Here is a 20,417-nt window from a genome sequence, read left to right on the forward strand (position 1 = left end):
GAAGCACGGAACCCTGGGAGGAGGGCAGGGCAGCAGAGCCGCCCTCACAAGGTCGTGCCCCCGGAAACGACCTGGCAGCACCACGCTGGTTCCTACGTGCCGAGTGTGTTCCCAAAACGGACCGAGAGCACGGCATGGGCCAAGCTCAGGTGGCCCACACTCCACACCCGAGGCCACTCCGCCGCCTGCCCGCCAGGCCTCGGCAGGGGAGAGCCCAGGGAGGACAGATTCCACCACGCAGACGGGGAGGCAGCCCGCCCGGGCCCCAGAATCACGTCCCGTTCTGCTGCTACTTCTACCAAACTCCAAACGTTCAAAACCCGTGGGAGACGAAGGCACACTGGGCAAGGCCGAACCAAACACCCCACGTTTAGCTCGACGACGGCGTGGCCATCTCAAATGACACTCACTTCACGGACATCTCTTTGTAATATGGTGTTCATTGCTTCAGAAAGGATGAGGTCTTTCCTTGAGATGTCTAGGTCCTCTTCCAGCTTGGCCATGAGAGTGCACAGGGTAGCCAGGAGCTCTTTCATCTGGCTCTGCACCTTTGAAACTCAGAAAGGGAAGCAACATGTGAGGGCCCCCACTGCTAGTCTTCATATGTTGTTTTAAAAACAATGGATAAAAAGGAAACCCCCTCCAATCAAATCCTGGGATGATGTCTGGAGCTTGAACTCTGCGTGTGGCCCCTAATTCTTCTTCTACGAAACTACACCCCTCCAGTGCCACACGTAGCTGCTCTCTCACCTGGAAACCAAGGGATTGAGTTTGTACACAGAGGTGTTTCATTAGTCCTTACTCTACAGTGACCCTAAGATCCCCTTCGCCGCAAATAACATGACAGAATGCTGGTAAGGTTTTTCACGGATGCTCCGGTTCACAAACTTGCTTGTTAACCGCTTTCAATTTTACATTGGAGACAAATCTTCCCCGAAATAAATTACATTATGCAATTTGTACTAGCCAATCGATACCCACAACATTTCCACCAACTACTGCTTTTTAACCATACAGACCTGTCTTCTTACAAGAATTGAAGAAGATGAAAAGGAAACTCCAGTCACACAAACACACAAAGTGTGCCTAGAACACACAGCATGTGCACAAACTGAGAACCGCCGTGGCTAGGCACACCGTTTCAGCCTCGGTTTTGTCCTTCTCCAATATGGAGTTGAGGACCTTGAGCACCTCCGCCTCACTGGACACGCCGGCCGGAGTCTTCACCTGTCGCCCGATGATGGTTTTTTGAAGAGCTCTCTCGTGCCTGGAGACGAGGAACTCCAAATGTTCCAGCAGCAGCTGGCGGGAGAGGCAAAAGGAACACCGTGTTTCAAGAACACCTTCAATTCCGGGCCTCAAGTTCACCAAATGCAAAACCAAGTCTGAATCCCTTCAATTCAGTTCCCAGGTAGGGAGCCACCCCCTCGAATGTGTTAAAATAGCCTTACTCCTCCTCACGGATCAAAGAAGGTTTGAGAAAAATAGGTCCCAGCCAACTCCATGGGGACATGTGGACAAGGGGAGTGAATGGTGTCCTGTGTTTAAAGACACTGGCAGTGCGCCTACTGACCCTGGTGTTGTTTCTCTCCGCCTTCAGGTTGGCGATCTCCTCCTCCCTCTGCATGAGCTGCTCCCTGCAGGTGTGGAGCTCTGCAGCGAGAGCTGCACACTCCTGGGGTCGGAGAGGGGACAAAAGTGGAGAGACACAGGGGGTCTTTACCAGAGCACACCAGGCCTCCGTGGCCCTCCAGAGTCCCAGCACCCACCACCCTCAAGTAGCATCACACACACCAGTCCCCTCCTCACCACCCACAGGAGTTCCGGGGATTCTCGGAGGGACCGACACTCAAGGGGACAGACATTTTCAGGTGCCTGGCAGGTCTAGGACTCAGGAACTCTGCTGACTCGGGAGCAACAGGCCGAGAAGCCTCCTGCCCATCCGCAGCCTCTGGCCTCATCTGGCAAGCAGGCTTGTGGAGCGGCAGTGGGGAAAGGCTGACGGTACTCAAAAGCTGCTGTTTTAGCCTGAACCCCTGGCTCAATCAGACTCAACCATACCCAATGGACTGTTCAAAAATGATGGTAGGACTCTTGACGAAAGGGCGAGTTTACGACTTCTTTCCTTAGTCAAGCAGGAAATATTATGGAGGAAGGGTTTCTGAGGAGAGTGATGCCAGGGCCCACCACCCCGCGTGGGGTTTCTCTCCCACAATACTGAGCGCCCGCCCAGGACATGGCGTACAGGTGGGCTCCAAGGAGGTGGACGCACTCTCTCCAGTCAGTCGAGCGCAGAGCCCGGTGCAGGGCTCAATCCCTGAACCATGACATCATGACCTGAGCTGAAACCAAGAGTCAGACTCTTAACGCCCTGAGACACCCAGGCGCCCCCGAGCTTTTGTCTCTGTAGGACAAACGAGGGGATAAACGTTCACTTAACAACTGACATTCCAAATAAAGAGAGTTGTTGATTTCAGCAATTCTCGAAAATCCAAGTACAAACTGGTGACATACTTCAATTTCTTTCAAAAATTAACCCTTTCCAAATCAACGGGAATGTTATCACAGAACTGACCACGTTCCTTGCAATCTGACTTGACAAGGTGAACCCACAGAAGCCTATCTGATCCTTGAGGTAGGACTGTGCAGGCCCATTTCTATGTGGGGATTTTTGTTCCAATAAATACATTGGAAACTTTTCTGGAGATGTGTGACGTTTGGAAAGACTGGCAGATGAGCTGAGCAGCTACGAAGTATCAAAACTAGTAAGTAAAAGGGAGGCCAGGAGTGCATGAAATGTACGCAGATACTAGGCTATTAGAGCATTTCCTCTCCGAAAACATACACAAACCTACTCTCACAAGATAAAACGTATCATTTTGCACACAGAAACTGACCGTACCTACATGGTGCCATTTGCAGTGAAGAGAAAGGCAAACAAATGTGGAGACGCAGGATTAAGTCCTTACCGCATAACACGAGCTGTAGCAGACGCTGTCCTCTGGGGGAAGGGTGCACCACCTCCTGTTACTATTGAGGTCCCCTCAAGTGTTGCACGAATCCACGAATCTGCCACTCAGCTCTTGGTAAGCACTTCCTTTCTCCAGTAAATCAAGCACCACAGGAGAAGTGATTTCTCAGGGTTCCTGCGTCATTTTCACCGTGATAAGGGCAATACCATGAAACTTAACTACACCCCGGAACCTGTCTGAAGTGTCCCCAGGGATGCTGGACGTGCTCCCGCGATGCAGAGAAGACTCATGGTATGACAAGAAAAGGCTGAATGGCCTGACATGTACTGAGGTCCACAGCTGCAGCTGCCAGCCGGCCAGCGTGAGGACCATGGAGGCACAAGGAAAGGGAAATTCTCGAAGCTCTCGCTGCGGCTACCCCAGCACATGCAAAAACCTGGTGCTATTTGTGAGACATCTTTGTGTCTCGTGTGGAAGATGTGGCATCTCTGTGGATGTAGGACTGCTGTGAGACGGGCACACCTGCAGACTCAACTCAAACTGCAAGACAAGTGAGGACCTGACATCACGACGTAAGGCAGAAGGAAGGGAAGGATCGAAAACTGGCACATTTCAATGCAGGCACAGGACAGCCTGGTGGTTTTAGAAAGGGGTTTGGCTTTGAAATGGTCCAGACGATAGGAGAAGCAGCTTCCACCACGAAGAAGAAGGACACAGTTTCCCAGACGCCCCAGACAAGATTGCAGAGAAGAAGGAACTACCATCCACCGCATGTCAACCACTCCAACACAAAAAGTGAAAACCCAAGAAAATCAGTTGAGGAGACCATGGCTGCCTGCACAGGTTTTTCATGCAGAAGGAGGTGCCCTGTCGGGGGGAAAATGCCACAAACGACATTTATTCATGAGAAAGACAAGTGAGCGCCAAGATGTTGGGTAGGAAGGGGTGCAGTAGCTACCGACTGAGCGGATACAGGCGGGGTGTGAGCAGGGCAGCTGGCCCTGTGTAGGAAGCTCACCCCAAGGTCCTGAAGGCAACAAGTCCCAGTGGCCAGTGGTCTGCTGCACAACCAGAGCCCTTGCCCTGGACCAGTTCCATCCCGGCTCTGTCCCTCAACTCAGGAAGTACGCTGAAAGCAAGGGACTGTCCTCCAAAGTTCTTCTGACATTGGACAATGTCCTGGCCAACCCAGAACCCCACGGGTCAGCACCAAACGTGTCTTGGCGGCTCACTCGCTCCGGAGCGCAGCGGGTCTAAGTCAGCCTGCGGACCAGGGGCCACGAGGACCTGTGAGGCTCATGACACAGGCACGTTACAAGAAGGACAGTCAATGCTACCAAAGAGAACCGCCACAGAGGGAACATTATGAAAGTCAGGAAGATGCCAAGGGACGTTACAAAAAACTCTGGGGAAACCATCAAGCCCAACACAATCAAGAAATCCCTGCTAGAGATGACTGTCCATATGACGTGCGTGATTTCCAGGACCTATGACAAAGCCAATCAGGAAACTCGTGAATGAGACTCTGCATATGGCAAAAGAAAAAAAAGAAAAAGAAAAAGAGTTGGGGGATGCAGGGATTCAAAATGCGTATCCTAACAAAGGTCACGAGCACAGAGAAAAGCCCAGAGGAGGTCACAGAAGAAGACAGTATAGAGAGGAGATCTGGCGAAGCAGACGGAGGGCGAGGAAGGCGGCATGGAAGTGGCATCGCTGGAAAGCACGCTGCCACCAGGAGTGATCCGGCACAGTCTCGGCTCCTTTCCCACATGGACCCTTCCATGACAAAAGCACTGGGACTAAAGGCAGCCAGCCGTCTACAGAAACATTGGCCAGGAACAGAAAGGCCCTTCTGGAAAGCTGCAAAGACAGTGCCCGCCTCCACCCCCATACCGCCAGGCCCAAGGCCCAAGACTTCCCCATCTAGCGGGTCCCCCCCCATGCAGGTCTGCACATCAGACATTTGTGAGGACCCACCCCCACTTTCCAGACAGCAAATCCTCACCAAGGTGCTCAGTGAATCACTTCACCTGCCATGCACACGTGTGTGCGTGAAAATCGAGGGAGCATGCAGCCAGGCCACCCGGGACGCATGTGTGTCACCACCACCTAAGCGTTCATCAGGAGTAACATCGTGTGCGAGAATTGTGTGCACTTGGACAGCCTATCCTCACATGGGCATAAGGGGATAAGATCTCACATAAAACGAATAACGTGTCATTCCATAACATGGGTTTCAAAAAGTGACATTACCTTGTAGCATGCCTCTCTCTGTCCCTGCCTGGAGAAAATGCCTCTCAGCCTACTATCACAGGCCATTTTTGTAAGGTAACAATGTGTCCAGACTGTATTAGGAATATGGCTGTAAAACTGCAGGCTAGAAAAGCTTTGTAACCATGCATTCACCCGTGTCTCTCCTAGGCCATGACGAAGCAATCGTACTGATTACACCAGGCCATCACGAAGCATTCACCCTTCATTGGTAACGCATGAATTGTGACATCCGTAAATACACAGGAATCTTTCCAATTCCTCCCATTTCTGATGCATAGTGCTAATGATACACGTAACAACAGCGTAGTGTGTCACCTGAGCCAGCACTGATGTGGGTTCTGATAGACAATTCCTTCTAGAAACAAACGGAGAAGAAACTTAGGGATCCATACAGCGCAGAGCTGTGAACCTATTTCCCTATGACGTTAAACTGTTTCTCTAGCTTACTTCACTCGAACAATATAGTATATAACACATACAAGATACAGGTGCTAATGCACTGTTTGTGTTTCTACTAAGGTTTCTGGACAACAGGAGAGTTTGAACAGTTAAGTTTTCTGGGGATGCAAAAGTTATACATGGATTTTCAATTGTGGGCAGGGTGGAACCCCGAACACCAAGTTGTTCTACGATCAGCTCTACTCATCCTTGGGGAAGAAGGAAGCAAGCACGACCATTGTCAACAACAGAAAAGAGTCAAATAGAAATAGATTTAACGTTTTAGTTTTTTAATGTCATTCTTTATTTCTTAGAGGCAGAGACAGAAAGCAGCAGGGGAGGAGCAGCGAGAGAGGGAGACAAGGAATTCAAACTAGACTCCAGGCTCTGGGCTGTCAGCACAGAGCCCGAATCGGGGGTTACCTCTCCAACACAAAGATCATGACCCGAGGTGAAGTCGGTCACTTAACCGACTGAGCCACCCAGGAGCAGAACAGGAGCAGTTTGGAGGGTCCTTGTACACAGGGCAAACATGTTTCCCCAAACCACGTAGTTACCAAGTTGCTCAGCAATACCAAGCACTAAGGGCCAGCAGGCAGGACACAGGTTCAGGAAGAAAGGCCGTCTTCTCAGAGAGCATGGCGTATTGTACACAGATGGGGCAGAAAGCCAGCATCTCTGCACAGCAGGAGGCACCGCCCCCCCCCCCCCAGCCAAGATGCTGGCAGGCAATTGCGGCAGGAACAGGGAAGACTGCAGTACTTGGCCCCTCCCCGAGTCCACCCGAGTGAAGACAGGGTATAGATCTCCAGGGACCTCGCAGATGGCCTCTGAGAGAGGCAAGCTCCACACCACAGGACCCACGGACCAGCAAGGAGAGGGAAGAGCGGGAAAGAGGCAAAGCCATCTCCCTGGCTTCTGACCACTGGACCAGGTAGCAAGCTGCTCTGTTCCCAGGAGGAGGCACAGGTGTGGGGAGGAGGGTGGTGGCCCGTGTGGAACTCAAAGAGCCCACAGTCCGCCCAGATGGAGCTTCACTACAAGGTGCTTGGAAAGGCGTCCGGGAGACAGAGCGGGGTGCATGAAGGAGAACACAGGGCAGCCGAACCTCCCAAGGAAAACCGCCTCCCCGAGGCTGACCCACGCCGACCCATGGGACAAAACGGCCATCCTGCAGCCGCACGGTGCACACGTACCCCCTATTCCACCGAACCACACACTCCCATGCCCTTCTATTGCTCTCCGTAAAACCACATACGTCTCTGGGCGAGGTAACTGCAGCACATAGTGTTCAGCACCTAGTACAGTGCCTGCCATGCACTCCAGAACAGGTGAATACTTTAGTGTACGCCTTGTACCCACACACGTACAATTACACACGCTGCTTTTAAACATTACGTAGTTCTGTAAAGGATATAAAGACGCACACTGTCCTGTGCTTTATGTGATGGGTGATGTGAGGGGCTTGTACCTGTTGCCTAAAGCACGAATCTTAGAGCTCAACCCACGCATTAGAAGGAGCCACTCCACCCAATGACGTCCACACTGCATCCATTCTTGTCTCCTCCCCCAACCCACTATCCACACAGAACCAGCACCAGCTTTCAAAAAATTCAACAACATCATGCCAGTCCTTCCCACTGAGGACACAACGACCCCAGGTCCTTATCTGAAAACCCAACTCCTTACGGGGTAGGTTCTGTCCCAACACCAGCTGCCTGGCGCCTCACCTGGCTCCGCTTCCCCTTCCATCGCTTACAACAAAGCCAAGCTCTTCCTTGACCCCGGCCTTTGGCCCTGGAGTCGGACTGCTGGGAGAGTGCTCGGTCAGCCTCAGCTCCCGAGCGACCTCTCCGGAAAAGGCCTTTCCTGAACCACCGTGCGCAAGGAAGCAACACTTCCTCTTAACCCCTTCACTCTTTCAGATACACTCTTTCAGATGTGCCTCCACCACCATCTCCGAGGAACACAGCAGCCAGAGCCTGGCGACCACAATTGTGCAGAGTCACAAAGGGGAGCCACAAAGGTGGGTGTTTGTGTCTCTGCAGATGGTTCGGGTGCACCAATACAGAAACCCTTGTTGTGGGGTTTGCACTGTACGCTTGAAGTGCATCCCGTCCCCAGCCTGCTTCAGATTCTGGGTCCCTCCATCTGCCCCTCTCCTGGCCACACTCTCTGTCTCTCTAAAAAGTAAATAAACATTACGAAAATTAGAAAACAATGAACACTGATCAAACACTCAAAGTGTCAGTTAAGCCATCCACTTCCTCTGCCTGCCCTGCCACAGCCAGCCCGGCACCACAAAGCCCGCCCTGGGCAGGCACCTGACAGGGGAAGAGAGCGGTGGTGTAGGGGGGTGGGGCTGGGACGCTGACACCATCACCACCCCATGGACGCTGGCTGAGCGTGGGCAAACTGGATGGTCATTTTAGAAGAACGATGGGTACTAGGCAAGGACTACTGGGTTTCGTTTTCTCCTGTAACAAATGCTGATGACCAAAATGTTCACTATGACTTCTCACTCTTTTCCGGCTTGCTCTTATACGTGTGAGTAGTCTGTTAGTCAACCCATCATGAACTAGGAAAGATGAGTTCAATTTTAAGCAGTGTTTGAAGGCATCAAGGAGACACTGGGGCAGTCACAACTGGAAGGACTGAGACACCAACAAAAGGGAAGCCCCTGAGCCAACTCTAATGTTCAGAGTCCTCTCTCTCCCTCAAGGAATGTGAGGATTCTGAATTTCCTCAGGGACTGGAGGCAATATACCAACAAGCTGCAAAGGAAACCTAACAGAAAGGCAAGCAGAAAGTCGCAGCTAACCGAGCTCTGGACAGCACAGGGAGGCACAGAAAATGAGCCTGGCACTCGACAAGCACTACCTGAGAAGCTGACCCTTCCATCATCTCATTGTGCTGCAGAGAAAATAACTGGGCTTTGGGACATAGCCCCAAGAAGGGGTCCTTGGAAATACTCCCGGCCTCAAGATGGAGACACTGGAGGACTACACGGGGGTGGGGGACAGCGTGAGCCCAGCTCACACTGCACCTTACAAAGACTGAGCCCCAGTCTCAGGTCACTCACGCCTGACTGAGCCCAATAACCTCCACACTCGAGGTGTGTGGGATGAAATGCTGAAGAAATACAACCACACAAAGAGCCTCTATGCTTCTACATAATGTCCAACACAAAATTAAAAACAAAGAAGAAAAGAAAAAGAAAGAAAGAAAAGAAGAGAAGAGAAGAAAAGAAAAAAGGAAAGGAAAGCGGAGAAAAGAAAAAGAAAAGAAAAGAAAAGAAAAGAAAAGAAAAGAAAAGAAAAGAAAAGAAAAGAAAAGGGATGTCTGGGTGACTCAGTCGGGTAAGCATCCCAATTCCGTTCAGGTCATGATCTCATGGTTTATGGTTTAGTCTGGTGTTGGGCTCTGTGCTGACAGTGAAGAGCCTGGAGTCTGCTTTGGATTCTGTGTCGCCCACTTTGTCTCCCCCTCCCCTGCTCAAGTTTTGTCTCTACCCCTCTCTCTCTCAAAAGTAGATAATATTAACAAAAAAAAATTCTTTTAATAAGAAAAGGAAAGAAACAAACAAGCAAACAAAAACAGAGAGGTACCTGGATAGCTCAGTCTACTCGTTTAAGTGACCAACACTTGGTTTCGGCTCACGTTTGTGAGTTTGAGCCCTGTGTTGGGCTCTCTAGTGACAGAAAAGAGCGTCTGCTCAAGAGGGTCTCTCTCTCCCCCATGCTCTACCCCCACCCCTGCTCTCACTTTCTTTCTCCCTCAAGATAAATAAATAAACATAAAAAAAACAGGTTTTGCATCATAGCGACCCAAAGAAGAAAGAAGAGAAACAGACCAAGAAGAGACACATAGACTGGAATTACTGGATGCAAAAGTCAACTGTCCAAAAACCATTCTTGACAAATGGAAAATTTTCAGAGACTCAAAACAGATTCTCAAACTGCAAATTATCGGAGCTAAAATTAGGGTCTCCAGGTGCCTGAGTGGCTCATTTGCTTAAGCATCTGACTTCAGCTCAGGTCATGATCTCGTGATTCGGGAGTTTGAGCCCCTGTGTTGGGCTCTGTGCTGACAGCGCAGAGCCGAGAGCCTGCTTCGGCATCTGTGTCTCCCTCTCTCCCTGTTTTTCCCTTACTCACAACCTGTCTAGCTCTCCAACATAAATAAAAGTGTAAAAAATCTTGTTGAAAGCATTAAGAACTCAGTCTATGGGCTTCACATCAGACTAGACACAGGTGAATAGACTCAGTGAACTGAAAGATAGGTAGGTAAAAATATATCTAGACCATACACAGAGAAACCGTCCAGAAAATACAGAAGCCCAAAAGACACAGAAGATATGGTACAAAGGTCCAATGGGAACCCTCAAAGTAGAGGAAACACAGAATGGATATTAACACATCCCTACAAAGATAAGAATCAAAACTATTCCAAAACTGATAAAAGAACCATGACAGTGACTCCACAAAGAACACCCGAGGCAAAAAGATGTTAACAGCCATGAGAGGACAAAGATACCGCCTTCCATGCGACAACAACAACAACACTGCCAGCTGACTCTTCAAGAAAAGCAAATGAAGCCAGATGATGGATTGGCATGTATGAAAGGTGAACTAAAATAGCCACCAACCTGGAAGTCTTTACCTAACAGAAACATTCTTCCCAGTGAAGGCAAAGTAAAGATGTTTTTCAGGCAAAACAGAAGCAAAAACAAAAATAAAAACAGAAACAACAAACAAAAACAACACACACACACACACACACACACAAACCATGACTACACATCAACTACAGACACAAACTAAAATCAATATTAAAGCAGCTCGTTGCACAAAAGAAATGTAGTCTCTGACAGAAATATGAAAAAACACGGCTTGCAGAACAACGTCACAACAGAGAGGGTAACTATGAGAACAAACCTTAACAAGCATTAAGTGCACGAAACAATGACAACAACGCCAAAATCCATCTAAGACTTACAAATATTAGCCAACAAAAGGTGAAGAGGAGTTCAGTGTGGTTCAAGTGTCAAAGAAAAGAGCAGGGGCGCCTGGGTAGCTCAGTCAGTTCAGTGTCCGACTTTGGTTCAGGTCACGATCTCACGGTTTGTGAGTTGGAGACCCGCGTCAGACTCTGTGCTGATGACTCAGAGCCTGGAGCCTGCTTCAGATTCTGTGTCTCCCTTTCTGCTCTGCCCCTCACCCGATTGTATTATGTCTCTCTCAAAAAACAAATAAATCTTAAAACAAAGAAAAGATAAAAGGAGAGAGCAGTGTCAGGGAAACAGTACAAGTCCTGAATCGGGCAGGGGTCAGTTGAAAATGCACCTGCCTCTAGAAATAGATATATTCCAATTACCTAACAGATCAGTGTACAATTAAAAACTCCCTCCTACTTCTAAAGGAAGGCTAGAGACCAAAAGAACACAGAACAGCTGGGGCAAAGAAGAAACTAATAATACGGTACGTGTAAACTAACCTATCAGTCATCACATGTGCACACATGCTGCAAGCAAAAGGTTGACTCTCAAATTCATTAGAAGGAAACTAAGCATACGCTGGTCACAAAGGTACACCTTAAAACATAAGATCACAGACAGGTGGAAGGAAAAGATCCCCAGGCAAACCCAACCGAACAGAAAACTGATGTGACCCTCCAAGAAAGTAACCTCTATAGCGAAAAGCTCTACTAGAGACCAAGAGGAACATTTCACGATGGAAGTTCCATTTACCAAGAACACAAGACTTCTAACCTTGCATATACCTAATAACGCAATCTCAAAATACAGAAAAATTGACAAACATAGAAAAGGAAAAAGAGCCACATCCATAAGCATTATGGGAGACTTGACGATGCATCTCTCAGTATCTGACAGAACTGACGACAACAGAAAACTCAAGGCAGTGGGACGGGGCTGTCCAATATGCGGTCACGTGCTCTATTGCAAGTACTTGAAACGCGGCTCCTCAAAGTGCGACGTGTGGAAAGTATATAATGCACACCACATTTTAGCGACAATGTGATAAAAGAGAATGCAAAATCATTCATTAGTTTTTCTCACGCTGGCTATACACTGAAATGATATTTTGGATATACCTGTTAGTAATATTATTAAACTCATTCTTGCCTATTCCTTACTTGCTTTCAAGTGGTTACTAAAATCTGAATTCTGTCATTAACAAACTTCATCTAACGTATAAACAGAGAATACTGCATTCCCCCCAACACACATTATTTGCACGTGGCCAAGGAACAGTTCATGAAAACGAATATATGCCAGGCCATTAGGAAAGTGAACTCATCTGAAAGGACTGAAATACTGCAGGGCCTATTTAGGGATTGCATTAGATTCACAGTTCAATTCCCCCAACAATTCATCACGCCCACAGTGATGGGATGAAGACAGGGAGACTTCCGGTGATGACCAGTCCTGGTCGGCTGAGAGAGCACCATCACCCCTGCCACCACTTGAGGACAGGGAGAAGTAGGCTGTCGATGAACCAGGAAGCTGACTCTCACCTGACCCTGAATCTGCAGATGCCTTGATCTTGAGAACTTCCCAGTCTCCTCAACTATAGGAAAGAAGCTTCTGTGCTTATTAGGCAGCCAGTCTATGGAATTTTGTTACAATCACCCAAAAACACTGAGACAGATACCTTCATAGAAGTAAGCTAGAAATCAGCACAAAGAGAACGAGAAAATCCCCTGAAACATCGAGATGTGTTATGCTCCTAAACATTGTGATGAATTAAGAAAAAGATACCACAATGAAAGTTAGAAAATAGTTTCACATAAAAGATAATAAACATTTAGCTTATCACAACTCGTAACATCATTAAAGGTGTGCTTAAAGGGAGACTCATAGCTTTAGAATACATATATCATAGGGATAGCTCAGTGGCTTGGTGACGAACTCTTGATTTTGGCTCAGGGTATGATCCCACGGCCACAAGATCGATCCACACTGAGTGAGGAGCCTGCTTGAGATTCTCTCTCTCTCTGTCTCTCTCTCTCTCTCTCTCTCTCTCCCTCTGCCCCTCTGCCCTGCTCATGCTCTCATGCTAAAATGAATCAACACACTAATAAGCAAATAAATACAATACACATACTGGAAAGGAACAAAGGCTAAAAATCAAATGAAGGATTTAGTTCAACAACTACAAGATGGGACAGCAAACAATCACCAAGTAGATGGAAAACAAAAGGGCAGAAATCAGTGCTGCAGGAAACAAATAGTAAATGACAGAAATCAAAAAAGCCCAAGTTGGTTCTATGAAAAAGAAACAAAGCACAAAGTTCCAATATCAAGAAGTTCTAAAGCAAGTATCACACCAGATGCTGCAGATAGGAGGGATATTAGAAACCAGTTGACACTTACTCCTTGGAAAGTTTGGGAGGTCAGAGCAAATTCCTAGAAAACAAAATGCCTTATCTAAATAGACACAAGAAGATATGGGAAATCAGAAAAATCCTATTTCCACTTAAGAAAGGAATCTGCAATGAAAACCCTTCTCACAAGGAAAACCCTACACCAGCTGTTGGCCTAGCACTTCTTCCCAAAAGAAAAGAACACACACACAACCTCTTCTGGGAAAGCACAAGGAGTGCTTCTTCCTACGTTGTTTTAGGAGGCCAGCACGACCTGTAACCCAAACCCCGGCATGGCCAGCACAAGAGGGTGCAAGGGAACATCCACCTCTCTCTTGAATACACATGCAAGGATCCAAAGCACACTATTTACAAATGCAATCCAGTGAAAAGAGAATGCACAGACATCAGGTTTGGATTATTCTAGAAGGGCAAAAGTTGTTTTAAGTTAAACCACAACATTGAAACAAATCACTTGTCCCCAAAGATGCACAAAACACATTTCAGAAAATTTAGTATTATTATTTCTTTGATGATTGTTAAAAAATCAGAGCAAACTAAAAATAGAGGAGAATTTTCATGTTTTGATCCAACTATCTACCAGGATTGCCACGGAAAGTGTCATATGTAGTGGTAAAATACTGAACTCTTTGGGGCACCTGAGTGGCTTCTAGTCGGTGAAGCGTCTGACACTTGATTTCAGCTCAGGCCATGATCTCACGGTTCATGAGTTCAAGCCTCGCATCAGACTCTGTGCTGACAGTGCGGAGTCTGCTTGGGATCCACTTGCTTTCCCCCCTCTCCTTCCCCTTCCCATGCATGCTCTCTAAAGAAAGAAAGAAAGAAAGAAAGAAAGAAAGAAAGAAAGAAAGAAAGAAAGAAACTTTAAAAAATATTAAGTTTACAAAAAATGATGAAAACCTTCTCTCTAGTATCTGGAAGGAGACAAGGACACCTACTCTCACCACTTCCATTCAACACAGTACTGGAGGCCCGAGCCAATCCAAGGCAAGAAACATACAAATGGTTACACTATTGGAAAGAAAAAAAAGAAACTTACCAAAAGGCAACACAGAGAATGAAAGGCAGGCATACCCAAGAATGTGAAAACCTCTGCCATTCACAGATGTATTCCACACACATAGAAAGAACTCATTCAAATCAACAAAAACCAAAACACACAACCTAATCACAAAGTGGCTTCCAAAAGGCAATTATTTCACAAAAGAAACATGTAAGTGGCCAAGACACACACAGGGGCGGGTCCCACGAATACACCATACCTCCCAGCACCTGAGCCCCAGCAACCAGCTAACACACAGGAGAAGAGGCAATACCAGGCTTCAGCCAGCCCTGAGCTCCCTCACGCTGTTGCTCGAGGGGAGCAGACACGTGCCACCACTCACGCCCTGCTCCTCCAAGGCAACCCAATACGATGCATGTGGATCTGCAGGCAGCCTCTGCACAAACCGGAGCACCCACAGGAGAAAGAATAAACCATGCTGTCCTCACACACTGGGCTTTCGACACCAGGGGAGGACCAGCACAGCCACACAAGGAAAGCAGGTGCATTGCACACACACAGCGCTCACGGGTTGGCTCAACATGAAGCGAAGAACAAGCCAAAGCCATCGCTGGTGAAAGTCAAGACTGTGGTTACCTTTGGGGGACGTTCGGTGGGAGTCAGTAGGAGGTAGGAAGCACCGTAAGGTTCCATTTCTTCATCCAGGTGGTGGTTCCAAGAATGTGTTCACTGAGTGAAAGATATGGAAGATCAGCTGAAAGCAGTGGCCTAGGATGTTCCAAACGTCCACCGCGTGCCACACAAAAATGCAGCTCTGTGCGGGCTGCTAACCCCCAAGAGAAGCAAGGAAGCCCCACCCATCTGAGTGCGGAATCAGGAAAGAGCATCCAGACACCCCAGGAGCTACCGCCACACCCTCCTCGCCTCCAGCTGTTCATCTGGGGGAGTCCACATCGCCTTCCTAAACATAATTGGCCACAAGACACTGAATGCAGAAGCAGCTGGAAGAATAAAGATCTTGCACTAAGCCAATGCCAATGCCAATGCCACCCTTCTACACAGTGTTGTTCTGAAAATGTACATATTTTTTCCCTAAAGTATGAAAAATATGTACTAATTTCTTGTCTTTAAGTGAATTCATCACATCTGAGATGCTCGGATTTGGTTTGGTTTCCTTAATGTTTGTTTTTGAGAGAGAGAGACACAGGGCACGTGAGGGCAGGGGCAGAGAGAGAGGGACACAGAGAATCTGAGACAAGTCCAGGCTGGCAGCTGGCAGCACAGAGCCCCACATGGGGCTCTAAACTATCAACTGTGAGATCACCACCTGAGCCAGAGTCGGACCCTTAACACAGAGAGCCACCCAGGCGCCCGCTTCAATTCTCGGTTTAACCTCACCACAGAAGAGATCGAGAGACACAACCCCCACACACGAAGCCTCTCTGGGGCCCTCAATAATCCCCTGATGTCCAAGTGTCCCGACACCACCGAGTCTCAGAAACACTGACCCAGGGAACAAAGGGCACTCTCCCCTTCTTCTCGTCAACTTCCCAATTTCTATAGGGTTTCCCCAGCTCACCAGACTCTCTAGGGCCTGGCCCACAGGACGCAAGGGCCTAAGGTGGCCTTTGTTCGTGGCAGCCGCCTCGGGGGACAGAACGTGTGCAGCCTGTGCGGGGTCAGGGGACAGACAAGGCGGGAAGGTCTCCGACAGCCTCTGCGAGGGCGGCCGGCACACTCCTCACACGACAGCCGCGGCTGAGGCGGGCACCCGGAGAACCTCCCAGAAGCCACTACCTGCAGTGAGAAGGGCCCTTACCGCCCCCCCAGCGGTTAAGCCAGCACTGCCACGGGAGGCGCCCCCACACACACCCCGCCGCCACAGAGCGGCCACCACGACTCACGGGAGCCTGCGGGCGTCCACACGGACAGCCCGGCCTTCCGCCCGAGGGTGGCCAAATGCTGTCCCCCAAGTGAGCAGAACCAGGGCGCCCCGAGCCTCACGGCGTCCCACGGCTGGCACTGGGGTCTCTGCAGGAGTCCGAGCGGCGCTGGGTCCACCAGAACTCACCTGCCTCGATCGGGACGGTCTTCGGAGAAACAGGGGCCCGGGGCGACCTCCTCGCAGGTGGAAGACTTCTAGCAAGGGAGAAACCGGATGCTCAGAAGAGCACCTCCCTCGCCCTCCACAGCGCATGCGGGCTCCTACCGCCTTCAAGAACCAGCCGGCCTCCCGCCCACCTCTGCGCCTGGTAAATGCGCTGTGGCGCCAGCACCAACGGAAACGACTGCGTCAGGGCGGAAAGACTACCCGGTGGGACGCTGCACCGGCAGAGACTCCTCAACACGCACCCGCCCGGACGCACTGGGGTACAACGTCAGAGGCGAACCCGATTTCAGCTGCGGACCTTGGGCGATGGACACACATCAGCACAGGTTTGGGGCTGTGACAAAGGCCTCGCCCTGGCGGGGGGTTCGGATACCTGCTCAGGGGAGAGGCTGTGCCTCAGTAAGGGCAGGTATGTGTGTGAAATCTCTGGAGGATCCTCTCACGTTTGCTAAAACTGCTCTAGAAAAGTAGCCAAGAAGCCAAAACCACCCCCAAAAATATGCATGGGCGGACCTCCGTGCAATCATAACCCAAGTCTGTGCTCTTTCCAAGCCCCTCCCCCACCCCCCTCCTCGGCCACCGACAGGGGCTCGGGAGCCTGTAAGAGCCCCGATGACGCTGATGGGCCACGTTTGGGCCAGCTTCGGGACACCCTGGGCTACGTTGCAGCCTCGCTGCTCCTGATGGTCCATGTTTCCCAAAGCGCGAGACCCCCCACCCCTTGTCGCTTTTGGAGGACACACTGTGTCCCAGCAAAGCAGCAGTGCTGACTGCCCACCCACAGGCACACTCTGATCCGTGTGAGGTGGCATCTCAGTGTGGTTTTGCTTTGTAGTCCCCTGATGAGGAGTGACTTTGAGCATCTTTTCTTTTTTCTTGTATTCAATATAATTTATTGTCAAATTGGTTTCCATTCAACACCCAGTGCTCATCCCCACAGGTGCCCTCCTCAATGGCCATCACCCACTTTCCCCTCTCCCCCACCCCCCATCAACCCTCAGTTTGTTCTCAGTAGTTAAGAGTCCCTTAGGGTATGCCTCCTTCCCTCTCTGCAACCCGTTTCCCCCTTTCCCCTCCCCTCTGGTCTCCTGTGAAGTTTCTCAGGATGCACATATGAATGAAAACATATGGTATCTGTCTTTCTCTGCCTGACTTATTTCACTTGGCAGAACACCCTGCAGTTCCTTCCACGTTGCCACAAATGGCCAGATTTCATCTTTTCTCATTGCCAAGTAGTATTCCATCGTATATAGAAACCTCATCTTCTTTATCCATTTGTCCATTGACGGGCATTTAGGCTCTTTCCATCATGTGGCCATTGTTGAAAACGCTGCTATAAACATTGGGGTACGAGTCCCCTGTGCATCGGCACTCCTGAATCCCCTGAATTCTAGCAGTGCTATTGCTGCATCATAGGGTAGATCTATTTTTAATGTGGTGAGGAACCTCCACACTGTTTCCAGAGTGGCTACACCAGTTTTTCTTCCCACCAACAATCCAAGAGGGTTCCTGTTTCTCCCCATCCTCTTCAGCATCTATAGTGTCCTGATTTGTTCATTTCCGCCACTCCGACCGATGTGAAGTGGAATCTCAGTGTGGTTTTGATTTGTATTTCTCTGATGAGGAGTGACGCTGAGTATCTTGTCATATGTCTCTTGGTCATCTGGATGTCTTCTTTCGAAAGTACCTATCCATGTCTTATGCCCATTTCATCACCCGATTATTTGTTTTCAGGTGTGGCGTTTGGTGAGTTCTTTATAGGTGTTTGGATACTAGCCCTGTGTCTGATACGTCATTTGCAAATATCTTTTCCCATTTCATCTGTTGTCTTTTTGTTTTGTTGCTTGTTTCCTTTGCAGTGCAGAAGGTTTTTATCTTGATGAGGTCCCTACAGCTCATTTATGCTTTTAATTCCCTTGCCGTTGGAGACGTGTCATGTAAGAAATTGCCACAGCTGAGGTCGGAGAGGTTTTCTCCTGCTTTCTCCTCTCGGGTTTTAAAGGTTTCGTGTCTCACATTCAGGTCCTTTATCCATTTTGAGTTTATTTTTGTGTATGCTGTAAGAAAGTGATCTAGTTTCATTCTTCTGCATGTTGCTGTCCAGTTCTCCCAGCACCAGTGGTTAAAGAGTCTGGTTTTTTTCCATTGGATACTCTTTCGTGCTTGGTGGAAGATTAGTGGGCCGGGCCATACATTTGTGGGTCTGAATCTGGGTTCTCTATTCTGTTCCATTGGCCTATGTGTCTGTTTGTGTGCCCATTCCATACTGTCTTGATGATTACAGGTTGTAGCAGAGGCTACATTCTGGGACTGTGATGCCTCCTGCTTTGGTTTTCTTCTTGAATATTACTTTGTATATTCGGGGTCTTTTGTGGTTCCATACACATGTTACATGATTTGTTCTAGCTTTGGAAAGAATGGTGGCACGATTTTGATGGGGATTGCATTGAAGGTGTAGATTGCTTTGGGTGGTATTGACATTTTAACAATATTCATTCTTCGAATCCATGAACATGGAATGTTTTCCCATTTCTTTGTGTCTTCTTCAATCCTTCATAACCCTTGTATAGTTTTCAGCATACAGAACTTTTATATCTTTGGATCGGTTCATTCGTATTTTTAAGGTTACTGATAGGTATTTTATGGTCCTGGTGCAACTAGGAACGTGATCAGTTTCTTTAGTTGTCTTTCTGTTTCGTTGTTATTGGTATATTAAAATGCAATGGGTTTCTGTACATTGCTTTTGTACCCTGTGAGTTTCCTGATTGATGTAGCAGTTCCAGGAGACTTTTGGTGGATTCTGTCAGGTTTTCCAGGTAGAGTATCGTGTGGTCTGTGAAGAGTGAACGTTTGACTTCATCTTTGCCATTGTGATGCCATTGATTTCACTTTGTTGTCCGATTGCTGGTTCTAGGAATTGCAAAACTATGTTCAACAACAGTGGTGACAGTGGACATGCCTGTCATGTTCCTGATCTCAGGGGCAAAGTTTTCAGTTTATCCCCAGGAGAATTATATTAGCTGTGGGCTTGTATCATATGTGGCTTTTATGATGTTTTCATATGTTCCTTCTATTCCGACTTCCTTGAGGGTTTTTATTAAGAAAGGATGCTGTGTTTTTTCAAATGCTTTCTCTGCCTGTATTGACAGGATCATGTGGTTCTTACCTGTGATTTTCTTAATGTGATGTATCCTATTGGTCGATTTGCAAATATTGAACCAGCCCTATAGCCCAGATAGGAATCCTACTTGATCATGGTGAAAAATTCTTTTCATATGCTGTGCGTTTGATTTGCCAGTATCTTGTTGAGAATTTTTGTATTCTCATTCATCAGGCATATTGTCCTATAGTCGTCTTTTTTTTTTTTTTTTTTTTTTTTTTTTTTTGCTGGGTCTCTGTCTGGTTTGGGAATCAAAGTAAAGCTGGCTTCGTAGAATGAGTCTGGAAGTTTTCCTTCCATTTCTATTCTGTGGAACAGCTTGAGAAGCATAGATATTAACTGCTTTTAGATGTCTGATGGAATTCCCCAGGGAAGCATGTGGTGCAGAAAATGAGATAAATCTTAGGATGCAATGACTAGGACAACTCCATGGGAAGCCGATGGTCTCAGGAATAAGATATGGATAGATATGAAACACATATGAGTAGGGCAAAGGGAAGCCTCTGTCGACCACCATGGGAACCCAAAGGCAAGATGCCTGTGTTCTTACTTCAGAAACAGAGGGAAAGCTTCTGGAGTTCACTGTTTTCCCTTGCCATCCTATCAGTGGATAGAGAAGACAGTGATTCCAAGGTAACAGGCTTGTGCTGCAGGCTGAGCTCAAATGTTTGGAACAGGGCTTGGATGCAGTAGTTCATGAATGGTCTCTTTCTGTGCTCAGCAGGTCCTCGAGAATACTGCCCATGGTGAACCAACTGTTCCTCAGAGTAAAAGAATCTTTAATGGCCAGGGAGGGAAACAAGTTGGCTAGCCATCATTTCTTCTACCAGCCACCCAAACACCAAGTACTCTCAGGAAGGCAATCCTTCCTTTGGGATCTCAGAAACTGATTGCTCTTGGTTAGCACAGACCAGATTCAGAGCTGGTTAGGAGTGGCCAGCACTCACTATGCAGGGGACAGTCTCATTGTCCTTGCCTGAGACCAGAGACATGGTTATCATTATGGCCAGGGAAATCAGAATGGCTAGAAACAGGGCCAAAGTGTTTCAGTTC

The 20,417-nt window shown here is 48.3% G+C and overlaps 2 protein-coding genes across 10 annotated transcripts in view; one reads left to right on the top strand and one right to left on the bottom strand.

Annotated features, from left to right (window-relative positions):
- LOC123378945 (liprin-alpha-1-like) overlaps nucleotides 1-16,334 on the bottom strand; it is a 41,934-nt gene extending 25,600 nt beyond the window's left edge. For 3 of the 9 annotated variants that reach the window (XR_006593496.1, XR_006593495.1, XR_006593494.1), the window contains exons 1-4: nucleotides 16,166-16,322; nucleotides 1,574-1,675; nucleotides 1,228-1,302; nucleotides 411-548 (exon numbers count right to left, since the gene is read on the bottom strand). Coding sequence is in view for 6 of the 9 variants with exons in the window: in XM_045051551.1 (XP_044907486.1) it covers nucleotides 411-548; nucleotides 1,228-1,302; nucleotides 1,574-1,675; nucleotides 16,166-16,291 (441 nt within the window). In the remaining 3 variants the exon portion in view is untranslated. Of the gene's footprint in view, nucleotides 1-410; nucleotides 549-1,227; nucleotides 1,303-1,573; nucleotides 1,676-14,730; nucleotides 14,824-16,165 lie in introns of all 9 variants that reach the window. The other 6 variants (XM_045051550.1, XM_045051548.1, XM_045051547.1 and 3 more) reach the window with 5 other exon arrangements.
- Nucleotides 1-20,417, top strand: part of LOC123383605 (liprin-alpha-1-like) — a 180,937-nt gene that overhangs the window by 111,594 nt on the left and 48,926 nt on the right. The gene's annotated exons all lie outside the window — the stretch shown is intronic.

The sequence above is a fragment of the Felis catus genome (assembly GCF_018350175.1).
Source record: "Felis catus isolate Fca126 chromosome D2 unlocalized genomic scaffold, F.catus_Fca126_mat1.0 chrD2_random_Un_scaffold_51, whole genome shotgun sequence".
Classification (NCBI taxonomy): Eukaryota; Metazoa; Chordata; class Mammalia; order Carnivora; family Felidae; genus Felis; species Felis catus.